This window comes from Mastigoproctus giganteus, chromosome 1, assembly GCF_048544385.1.
Source record: "Mastigoproctus giganteus isolate SK-2022 chromosome 1, ASM4854438v1, whole genome shotgun sequence".
NCBI lineage: Eukaryota > Metazoa > Arthropoda > Arachnida > Uropygi > Thelyphonidae > Mastigoproctus > Mastigoproctus giganteus.
In genome coordinates, this window is record NC_143575.1 from 219,629,256 (window position 1) to 219,641,612 (window position 12,357).

General features: G+C 38.1%; 1 protein-coding gene across 1 annotated transcript in view; it reads left to right on the top strand.

Annotated features, from left to right (window-relative positions):
• The window catches only part of LOC150091532 (malectin-A), a 100,372-nt gene that overhangs the window by 50,488 nt on the left and 37,527 nt on the right, over positions 1-12,357 (top strand). Inside the window, exon 2 of the mRNA XM_090384404.1 lies at positions 2,366-2,545. Within this exon, the coding sequence (XP_090240530.1) occupies positions 2,366-2,545 (180 nt within the window). The remainder of the gene's footprint in view (positions 1-2,365; positions 2,546-12,357) is intronic.

Here is a 12,357-nt window from a genome sequence, read left to right on the forward strand (position 1 = left end):
CCTCCAGAAGCGTGCTTTAGAAAAATATCACAAAGGTGTTCCAATTTGATTCTTATAATGGGAACATAAGATAACGATTAAAGTGTAGTGCAATTTCCAATATAAAAATGACCATTTAGAGAGATAAATAGCTTAGTAATATAGCGAAATTTTCAACTTCCAAGGACTTGCAGCTTCCAATGAATTACAAAAAAAAAAAAAAAAAAAACAGTGTTATTGGGTTCACATTACAATATTTTCACAATACCTCCATTTATCCCTACAGATGCAAAATACATTTCCATATATATATATATATATATATATATTTTTTTTTTTTTTTTTCCCAGTTTGCACCAGCCAGCAAAAACTTACGTAAAGTCGAATTTGCATAAGTCTTGTATTACATAAGTTGGGGGCTTTCTGTATATAAATATTAAATAACATAAACTTGATAACAAAATAAGTTTTATTTCTGCATAACCGGTGAATAGTGTTACTACTGCATATAAGTGTATTTGTTTAGTATAGTGTTCTAATTAAATTGAATTTGAATGGAAAAATAATGCTTTACACCAGAGCAACAAAGCAAAGGACTCAAAATAGCAGAAGTACTCTGGGTGGGGCCAGTTGTCCTCCAAATCACAGCCTTATGAAATGTATTGCTTGTATGACTTTTGCATATCTATCTGGAAGCAGACATCATAATGCAAAGGGGGGGGGTGTCTTTTTGTGTGTTCAATGTAAGGAGAATGAGGATATTAGGCACCAACTCAGCGTTGTTACTGGCTTTTATGAGAGCTTTAAAAATAGCATGAATGCATTTGAAGGATTTAAACTGGGGAGTCCATCAAGCTCTCAGCTCCCCACATCAATGCCACAGCTTGCATTTGATCATCAGGCAACAGAGTGGCAAACCTCAGGGCAGAATGCAGTGTTCTCACAGGAGCTGGTTGTCGGTGACTGTATTGTTAGTGAAATGGGAAATATATTGCGTGAAAAGGGTAGGTGGAATGGGACCAGGGTATATCTGCTAGGAGCAAAAGATGACATTATAGAGCAGGTATCATCTTTTAAGGCAAAAAAAGGTGATATTATTGAACACGTTGGCACTAATGACATTAAGAGTAGGAGATCTGCAGACTGACTTAACAAATACAGGAAATATTGAAAAACATTTGCGAGTTAGGGTTAAATTTAAAAGTGTGTGAAATTCTGCCCAGACAATAGGAGGGAGTGTATGATGATAGCCTTGTCAATCAATTCGGTCCTGGAGAGATTATGCAAGGCCCATGGGATAGAATTTTTCCCAGCATAGCCTGTGCTTGTTTACAGGAGAGACTGCTTCTGCAGGGATGAGATACATTTAAATTGAAAGGGTGCAAGTATATTTGCTGATACTGTCGAGGCTGTATTAGGTGGGTGAGAAAACTGCTAGCTTGGAGGGATACACAGACTAATAGATTAACAATAGCTGCAAGCAGAGGTGAAAGTGATTCTTGCACTTCTTCTATTGGAACAATAGAAGCAGCAGCCTGGAAAGCAAGGTGCTGGGAATTTCAAGGGCAGCTGGGTATCATCATGGAACAAGTGAATAAACGTGCTGTGTTATCGTAACTAAGCATAGGACCAGGTGCATGTATATGCACATCAACACTAGGAAGATAGAAAAGAAATTTTGAGCAGGCTGAAATTTACTTACAGGTACACCTTCCAGACTGCCTGTCATAGGGTATTTATCCTCTCCTTCCTGCTGTTTTAACTCGATACGAAAATGACTTCTACAGGCAGTGCATGTTATCGGTAGTGGCAGTAGAAGTTGTTTTCCTATCGGGTTACAACAGCAGGAAGGGGAGGGGATAAACACCCTGAGACTGAGGCAGTCAGAAGGGTGTACCCGTAACTAAATTTCAGCTGCGAAGGCATTACACTCATGAACTCCAATAATTTGCTTTTAATAACGAGAAAGAACTAATCAGTACATTGTTATCGACTTCTACTGCCACTACTGATAACACGCACCATCTGTTTACCGAGAATGCATGGAAAAACTACAATAGCGGGAAACACGCTTACCCGTTAAGTTTACCGAAGTTTCTCGTGGTTCTCATGTTGGCTTTCTTTACCTTCGCCCAAAAAGGTAGTGCAGTTGTTAGTGATATATAATCATTGAAATGTTCTTCTGTAAAACTTCTCAACCTCTAGCTACACCTCTAAAATCCATCACCTCTTCATCCCTGAGAGTTCTGGATTTTAAACAGCTTACTGTTTAGTTGTAGATGTATTTGTCATTTCCTGTTCTGTTGTTTAAATGTTATTCTTTCTTATTTTTACAAGTGTAGCAATGTTAACAATAATGAATATCTGCATTTCTCTTTCCCACTAGGTATTTGATGTAGTTCTTAATGGAGTGCATACTGTGGTTTCAGATTTGGACATATATGCTAAAGTTGGAAAGGGTGTAGCATATGATGAATACATTCCATTTCATGTCAAGGGAAACAAACTAATTGTTAGCGGAGAAGAATCTAATCATGATGGCAAGATAAAAGTTGAATTTATTAAGGTGAGTTACTTAACCTCAAAATAAATTTGGACTGTCTTTTGAATTTGAATGAAATTTTAATTACAGTGAATGTTGTCCTTATTGAAAAGTGACAGGGTGTTTTGTATATTCATCATGGTATATTCTACTAACTGCATGTGTGGGAACTCTGGTGGAACCCATGTTAACCCAGTGATAGTAGCAGGAGTAGTAGCGAAGTGGATTCCCCTTGTTGTGGACACTATGGTTTGGATCCCGGCCATAAGTATCTTAAATTATGTTAAGTGGGGAGGGGTAAAGTTTTATGCAGTAGGGGATGGAAGAGAAAGGTATTTCTTGAGAAAAGTAGAGTTCAGACAGTGGAACCCTTTAGTTCTGATCGGGATTCTTCAGCTTGGCATCATGCTTTGGTCTTTGTCATTGTTGGTGAGTGTCCATCTGCGTCCTGATTCTGTTTACAGCAGTAAGATTCTTCACCTGTGTTTGAAGAGGCTGTCTGCAAAGTCAGCGAACGAGATGAATCTTTGAGGCGTCAAGATGAGATTTTCGACATTTTCCTGATCAGAAAGGTCAGTACATAATGGACATGTATGTATGTTTACTCTGTCTATAGTGGCTCCCAGACTAACGTCCATCTCCACCTAGTGTCACTGTTTTGAAATACAGAAACTCTGTGACACGGGCCTGATGTGTGGTTAATAAATGTGTATGTAGTGTTAATGAATGTTCTGTAGTATGTGTTGTGAGTATCAGGCCTCATTGCCACTAGGGAGCATCACCTGGACTATTACTGCTGCCCAGTGTCTGTGCTTAGCACGTGAAGCTGGACCCGTATTTTATTGCATCCACGGGAGGTAGTGAAAAACTAGTGGATACATTGACCCTGTATTCAGGTTACCCAATCCTATCTTAACTATGGGCCTTTTCTGCTGTCTCTGCACAATGCACAAAATCTTGCATCCAGAGAAAGGAGATGTATGTGTATCCTGTCTATAGTGGCTCTCAGACTGACGTCCATCTCCACCTAGTGACACTGTGATGAAATACAGAAATTCTGAAAAGGGCCTGACATGTGGTTAATGAATGTATATGCAGTGTTAATGAATGTGTTGTGTCAGACCTCTTTGCCACCAGAGAGCAGCCATCACGTGAACAACTGCTGCCCAGTGCCCATCCCTGGCACATGGAGCTGGACCTGTTTCCTGTCTTTTATTGCATCCACTGGAGGTAGTGCAAAACTAATGGATATCTTGACCCCATTCCCAGTCCTGAATACCACACTATCTTAGTACCGTCTTAGTATTGAAATATATGGGGCATTGTTCTATTATCTAGTGCAATAAAAGCACTGCAGACACGTATATTTGGAGGTGTTGCAATACCAATGGATGCACTGTCTTCCATAGGATGCCCAACCCATGGAAGAAGAAGAAAAAAAAAAAAAAAAAAAACTGACTAGTGGTATTTACATGTACTTTGATTAGTATTCGTAACCTTATTAATGATAATGTTAACTAAGTTAAATTTAATTTAGAAACAATTATATATGTGTACAGCAATAATAAAATTTACAAACATAAAATTTCTATATGCAAACCCTAATCTCATAATTAGCGTATATATCTGAAACAGGTCATTCTGGATTTGAACTACCACAATTTGAACAAACACAGTCTATCTGAATAAATTTAACCAAATTAAAGGTAATCAATAAACATTATCTCTTTTAAAGATGTTTCAGTGCAAAATGTTTACAATTATAAAGCAATTGTGTAGTGGGAGCAAACAGTCTCATCACAAAAGCAAGAGTAAAATCCATTTGATCTCCCTCAAGTTAGACCAGTTCTGAAGGCCAAAAATTTGATTGAGGGCAGTTGTTAATATTCCTATCCAAAAAAAAAAAAAAACTCCAAGAAATCAATGTTGCATTTCACAAATGTTTGCAAAACAAAACATTGATTTCTGCATAAATGTTTACTATATGTTTTTAAAACAGATTCTGGCCTGGAAGGACCAGAAAAATATTCTGACACTGTTGACAGCCTAACAAGTCTAATTCAGAAAAAAAGGGAGGCCTGGAAGGGAATGGCTACTGTGAAAAGAAGCCTTCTCTTCGCTTTTGCTCTCACCACAAAAGTCAACCCCAAAGTTCACTTAAAAATTAATTATTAATAAAACTGTACCTAACAATATACTAAAACTATATATATAAAGGAACTGTTTAATATAACAGTCAGTACACAAAGTGTGCAATTACATTGACTGTCATTTAGATGCGTGCCAATACAGTATCCAAACAGTTTTTTTTTAATTGGAAATAGTTCTGAGTAGAGTAAGTCTTTTCCTAAAGGCCAAGTCTAAGAATCTTTGCAAAAGAGCCCTAAAACAAGTCTCATCCTGAATCAAGAGATTTACATTATCCTCACAGATGTTAGGAGCAACACTATAGAGTTCACTTCTAAACTCTTCATACACAGTACAATACAACAATGCATTTCCAATCCTCTCATTTGCCACAGAAGCATTCAGGATTATTCTCCAAACCTAACTTGAATAATTTGTCTTTTAACTATCCATGGTCTGTCAGGATGAATGAAGTTTTCACGGATGGATAAAACTAAAGCATCTGTTTTTTGTTGACCGCAAAGAGAGCACCTCCAATAAATTGTCAAGTGATTTGACCAATTTCACTGGTCCGCCCATCTGTGTTTCCAAACCTCCAAAAAGTCAGTCCAAAGTTTAAAATTTCCCTGTTTGATAGGGATAGCTAGATCACTCTCTACATTCAATATCCTGGTTGAGAGACCTTTCTTTAAATTGTATAACATCCCTTTACACACTGTGTACAGATCCAATGGGATTAAGCCAGAAATGACCTGGAGGGCATTAGTGGACATAGTTCTGTAGCAAAGATAAGTAGCAAGTATCATAATCCTCTGAAGGGAAATAAGTTTCACCTTTACATGGGTTACTCTCGTGAACCAAATTCCTGCAGCATATGACACAATCGCCAGAAAAATAGTTTTATAGTAGAGGGCAAGGATTTTCGGCTTAATTCCCCATTAATTTCTTGAAAGACGAATAACATTTGCGGTGAATTTTTTAATTTTGTCAGCTAGGCTCTTCATGTGTGGGATGAATGAAAATCTCTCATCTATTATCAGGCCTAAATATTTTATCTGAGGTACATATGGAAGTTGAATGTTATTGATTTTAATTGTAGGAAGCTGGTGATAATCCAATCTGTGGTTAAATATCACAATTTTTGTTTTGGTTTTCAAAATTTTTTATTTATTTGTTGAAGCCCATTCCTGTAAATCATCTAATATTTCTCTTCCTCTGTTTTCCAAGACCTGCCTTGAAATACCAGAAATGCAGAGAACAAGGTCATTTGTGTAAGTAATTTTAGTACAATTTGGATGTTCCCGCACTAACCATTTATCCAGAACACAGTTTCAAAATAGGGGCCCAAGCCTTGAGGGTATCCTCTGGAAAGAAATCTAGAGTAAACAAGATGTTGTGCCATTACCTTAATTTTTTTTTTTAATATGTGAACCCCAAACACGAGAGGTATTAGAACCTATAGTACTTAGTACCGTTTCGAGCCTGTCACCACCAAATACGGAGGATGCGGAAAGGTCAGGAATTGACCACCGCATATCCCGGAGCAATATGGCCTTAGTTGCTAATGCTCCTAAAAAACTAAATAACAACAACAACAACTTAGTACCGTGCTTGGGTTAATTTGTCGATTACCAAAGTGTGATCTAATCACATGGTACAGGTACCTGTTACAATTTGCCTGTTGAAGTGACCTGAGGGTGCTCTCCCAGCAAAGTGAGTTGAAAGCGCCCTCAAAGTTGATGAAAATGGCCATTTCATACTTTCTATAGGAGTCTTGCATTGATTTACAAAGGTGTTAATGGCATCCTCCACTGAGGAGCCCTTCTTACAACCATATTGGGAAGTTGAAGTCATACCATTAGTAGTCAGAAGTTATTGGATTATTGGAGCTAAAAGTCATTCAAATAGTTTTTCCAAGTTTCCAAGAAGGGAAATTGGACAATAAGCTCATGAATCAGATGATGACTTGCTGGGTTTAAGCAATATTTTTAATAATGCGATCTTCCAAAAATCTGGGAATAGCACTCTCCAACGAACATTTATTAAATGTATTCAAGAGAATTTGAGGAAACAGCTGATACAATCTTTTAATAGCCACATTCTCCACGAGGTACAGACCTGGACATTTATTTAAACTGATTCCAGATATTGCTTGGTCTAACTCAATGTTGTTAAAGAGCTCAACATCTTCAGGACCCATGAAAGTTACATTATCACTCCTAATCTGTGCCTGAGTAGGAGTATCTTCCTCTGGTCAACCTTCAGGAAAGAGTGTATCAGTACTAGCCTTTACCGTGAATGCCAATCCATGTCTAACAGTACTATAAATTTCTGGAGATACTACCTTGTCCCTACATATCTTGTATAGTAAACCCCAAGGCTCAGAACTATCAACTTCAGAAACAGTTCTCTGCCACAAAAGTCTCTTTACTTTAGCAATTGCTCGAAAATAGACTCTGCACTAAAAGCACTTCATGTAAGTACGACCTCCTGGTCTGATAGATATCTGTGATGCTGATAATTTCTCCGAGCAACATTCACTCTTCTTCTAAGCTCTGAAATTTGGGCGGTCCATCAGGGAATGGAAACTGGTTTTCTAATCTTTCTTTTAGCAGAGTATGTATTCCAAAACTCTAAAAATGGTATTTTGTAGATAGTTGTCATATTCAAGAGAAGAGAGTCCATTCAATTGAATCATTCTTTTTTCAGAAAGGTCATTGTTTGAAAATTCCTTAAATTTTGACCGATTAATAGTTTTGCTAGAGAATCTTCTTAGTTTGTCTGTCCCTGAACTGCTATGGTAATTTTAAATGGAATGGCTCTGTGGTCACTATTACAGATTTCAGGATTCTCATCCCAATCCTGAATATCAGGTGTCATGTTAAAAGACGACAAAGTGAGATCTATATTCGATTAGCCATGTATATTTCAGAATGTAAGTGGCATATTACGTTTGTTATGTATCGCCAGTGAAGAACAAGAGACAAATTCCTCAACGACCAAACCTCTAATATCATTTCCTCCACTGTGCCTGGTGCCTCCGTAGCCAGTGGGGAAGGAGCAGCAGTGCGTAGCACACACTTCTTGATTAGACCGGGGTTCAAGCCCGTCACCACCAAATACGGAGGATGCAGAAAGGTCAAGGGAATGACCACTGCATATTCCCGGAGCAATATGGCCTTAGTTGCTAATGCTCCTAAAAACCAAAACAAAAAAAATAACCTCCACTGTGCCACAAACTGGACTTAGTGTTAGAGTCTGTCAGTACTACAGTTTTTGAGGATGAAAAAGTATTCTGAACTTCATTCAATAGATAAACTGGAATTCCAGTATCTACATGTGGAGCACAGTATAAAGAGATTAGATAAAAATCTAATTGCTTTGTTGACATATGAATACATATAGAAAAGGCAGTACAAAATCAGGCAGTACAGTTATTGTTATATTACTATCGAAAACTACAACAGCACTTTTTGGTTGTTCAAGGATTTTAAGCGATAACTCTAGCAGATGAAGGATATCCAGGGACTCGCATCTGGTGAGTATTGGGCTTGGCACACTCAGGGTCCTGAGCTGGATATCATCATTCTTCTCTTTCTACTTCTCTCTCTCTCTCTTTCTACTTCTCTCTCTCTCTCTCTCTCTCTCTCTCTCTCTCTCTCTCTCTCTCTCTCTCTCTCTCTCTCTCTCTCTCTCTCTCTGGGTAACTCAGAATTTTTTTGCTGGTGCAGCATAAACCTTAGGCTTCCTTGTTTGCACCATATGGCTAATAATAATAATAAAATCCAACAATTTTTTATGTGTTATTAGCTTGCTGTTGTATGCTATAGGGTTCTTGTAATATCAGGATGTCATACTCCCCTTGTAAAGATGCCACACATGACTCATCTGCTACAGCCCTGGATCATTGTGCATTCACTTGTAGGATTTTCAGATAATATTGATGCTTCAATCCTCTGTACTTAAGCTGATTTATGATTGTGTTATTCATTAAGAATTTTCTGTTTCGCAAGATCAACAGCTCTCTAAAATTCAGGACAACACGGATCACGTACCAAATGGTCAAAAGCTGTTTCTCCACTTACAATTTATGCATTTAGGGGATTCCTCCTCATTAGGGCAGTCAGAATATATGTGCTCCTCATTAGCACAATGCCTGCATGAAACTGTCTCGTGTGTACAGTACTGTGTTTGATGCCCAAAGGCCAGACATCTAAAACACTTTGTTACAAGTAAAACTCCTGAATTTGTGTGAAGAAAATACCAAATACAGTCTGTTGTTTTCCTTGATATGTTTAAGAGTTCTAGGTGAGGAACTGATGATCCAATTTATAGCTTACATTTTGTTCCCAGAACTAAATCTCAGATTAACCTCTTATTGAACCTCTTCCATAGTGAAACCACAGTCTCTTAGGTTTTTATTGAAAATATCCTCAAGGATCTGTTCTTTTGGCACATCATATACTAGTATTGTACGATACGACAGTTTGGGTTTGTCAGAATGCAGTCCCTCGGCAGAGATAGTAGGACTGTCTAATCGTTTCCAAATCTTCTTTATTTACAATTTCAACTAGAACCCCTTTGTTTCTGACAATCCAAATGTTTTTAATTTTAACATCTTTATACTCTTGTTGTAAGGATTTATTGATTGAATCCTTGACTTCTGAACCAGAAGTTAATTTAGAATTATCAGTTGGTCAGAACATGGCAATATTCTGTTGAGTATTCAGAGTTTGAGAAACATCCCTGTGGGACTTCGAAACTTTACAATCACCCAAGTTAGCCAGTATGATCCTACACTGGGGTAACGTCTATCCTCACTAACTTTTGAAGACTGAGCACTAGCTCCATATTTAACCTTGTCAGCAAAAGAAGATTGTATTGGCAAGGAAAGGTCAGCTGTACCAGCCATAATGCAGTCAAAATGATTAGCTTGTATCTGTAGTTCTTCGGCCAAAACTTTTAATTTTTCATTCTCAATTAACAACATTGTTGTTATTGTTTCAAAATCCACCCAAAGGCTATGTATGACATTAGAAGCAGTTTGCATAACTTTATTAGACTCAACAGCCATAAAGTCACTGAGAGCTTTTTTTATTTTTGTCATTGCCGTATGTACAGATGAACCAGTGAATTGCTGATTAACTTCAATCATTGGTTGAGGGTCAACATTTGTCTTAGATACCTCTGCGCCCAAGTTATCTTCTGTCGGCAAAACAACATTCTCACTTCCAATATTTACATCGGTAGTAGGGTTATCATCTGCATCTTGGTCACTATTAGGATTTTTACCTATAGTAGAGAGAGAGAGAGAGAGAGAGAGAGAGAGAGAGAGATTTAAATCCATCTTCACGGGTCTGTTGTTCCAGTCTAGCCAATGCAACTTTAAGTGGGGGCACATCCGTAGCCAGGTGGGAAGGAGCAGCAGTGCATAGCACACGCTTCTTGATTAGACCAGGGTTCGATCCCGTCACCACCAAATACGGAGGATGTGGAAAGGTTAGGAAATGACCACCGCATATACTTTCTTTGGTTTCCATATTGATGTTTGTGTAAAAGATAAGTTTCTTTATTCAATATTAAATCTTCAGTTTCCGTAACCTGGGAAATTCCACGATCCTCTCCTGTATTTTCACCTTGTCATAACTGTTAAAAAAGTATATCCAAAACCTACCTGATAGTTTATATAAGGTATAAGTAAAAGTGTATGGCTGTGGCTGACTTATTGAAGGTGGGACATAATTGAAGGAAAGGTACAAAATTTTGCAAAAATGTGTTATTTATATCTTAAAACTAAGCCACCAGGTGGCATTGCAAAAATATGCATATTTTTCTGGAGTGGCTAACAACCATGTGTCACCTCCGTAGGACCAATAGTAAGCCAGCTATAATGATGCAACGTCTAGCCCAAAGTTTGTGTATTCAATTTAACACCAGAGCCTTACTATTAACTCTATCCACACTGTATTCACCCCAGTAAGGGCCACTCATAAATTCCTGCCATATTAACTATTTAAACCTTTTTCCATATCTGTTCAGCCATAGAGCGCTCTGGACAAAATGGCATCGGCTTAATTACTTGTGGTGCCTCCGTAGCCAGGTGGGCAGGAGCAGCGGCACGCTTCTTGATTAGACCAGGGTTCGAGCCTGTGCCCATCAAATACGGAGGATGCAGAAAGGTCAGGGAATGACCACTGCATATCTCCTGAGCAATATGGCCTTAGTTGCTAATGTTCCTAAAAACTAAATAACAAATAAAAAATTAATTACTTATCTTCAGGATTTGGCCCAAAAAAACGCTCACAATGGGGGAGAAGCAATGGCTTCTATGTTTTAAACACAATAGTTATCTACTACATTCAGACTGTAGTAAGGTATAATAGGGCAGCAAAACTTATCTCTGCAAACTTGCCGTACATTCTGTGTCCACCTTAATATTTTACACAGTTGAGGGTGGCCAAGAAACAGCTATAAAATTGATAATCCAAGGAGCACTTGCATCCCACAGAAAGGACACTGTGCTACTACACAGATTCTTCCACAGAAAGGTCAAAGTCAAGGTGTGTTTGTTTTAATTGCTGTCTCCAGGGTTTCCCCTATACACCGCTGTAGCGTCTGAAGGCAAAAAGCCAAGGCCGGCAAGTGTGTAAGTATGTGTGGTTATGTTGAGTGCCGGCACCTGGTGACTTTGCAGCCAGGGGACACCTGGTCCCCTGCCCCCTGACTCCCAACCTTGGCCATGAGGAGGCATGCCAGGGATAACTTTATTACCAGAGACACTTGCTGGGGCTATCAGGCAAGCCTGGGAGCCCCAAGGTGTTTAGAGAAAAGAATTGGAGATAAGAATGAGAAGTATTGGAAGGAAAGGGAAGGGAAAGTTGGATAGAAGATAAGGGGAAGAAGAATAGACATCCCCTGAAATAGAAGGGAAAAGTTTCCAATAGCAAAAATAAATAGTGTATTTTGAACTATATTACATTTAAACTAAACTAAAGATACTTAGACATATTTGAATAGAGCTGCAAAGCTAGCAACCAAACAGTATCAATGAAAATTATATACAAGTCTACAGCCTATAGACAGGAAGTAACATTAACAGCCATATGTCTCCAAAAGAAAAATATTCACAAATGTCAACAACAACAAGAAAACATTAGTGTTTTCAACACTATCTTCTAGAACAAAGTCTCCTGAAAGTCGATACCTTTTGGTCTTCTACATAGTCATTAAAATTCAATACATGTAATGTATGTCATTAACTTAATAGCTATATCTTGGAGGACTTATTTTCCTGCAAGACTTAGCCATTAACCTCTCATAAACACAAGATTTAATTTTCAACAACAGTTCTTACGAACAACTTACAATAAAAGACTCAGTAAAACTCAGAGCCAAGAAAACCTTATAAACTCTTTGGTGTAACACCTCATTAAGGATTAACATTTACAATGCATTTTCGTCTCCTAAACACACTATCAGCAAAAGCAGAGAAAAAACAAGAAATTCTCCCATGTTTTCACCAACTGTGGAAAATCAGCAGGACTATATACATATGTCAAAACCTGAAGCCGATTTCTAACATCTAAATAGTGGTTACATTCTAGGATTAAATGATTGACAGTCTCAACAGCTCCACAAGGGCAGAGGGGCGATGCAGACAATCCAAGTGCATTTAATTTGGGGTTTATACTCCCTTGACCTGTAATCAT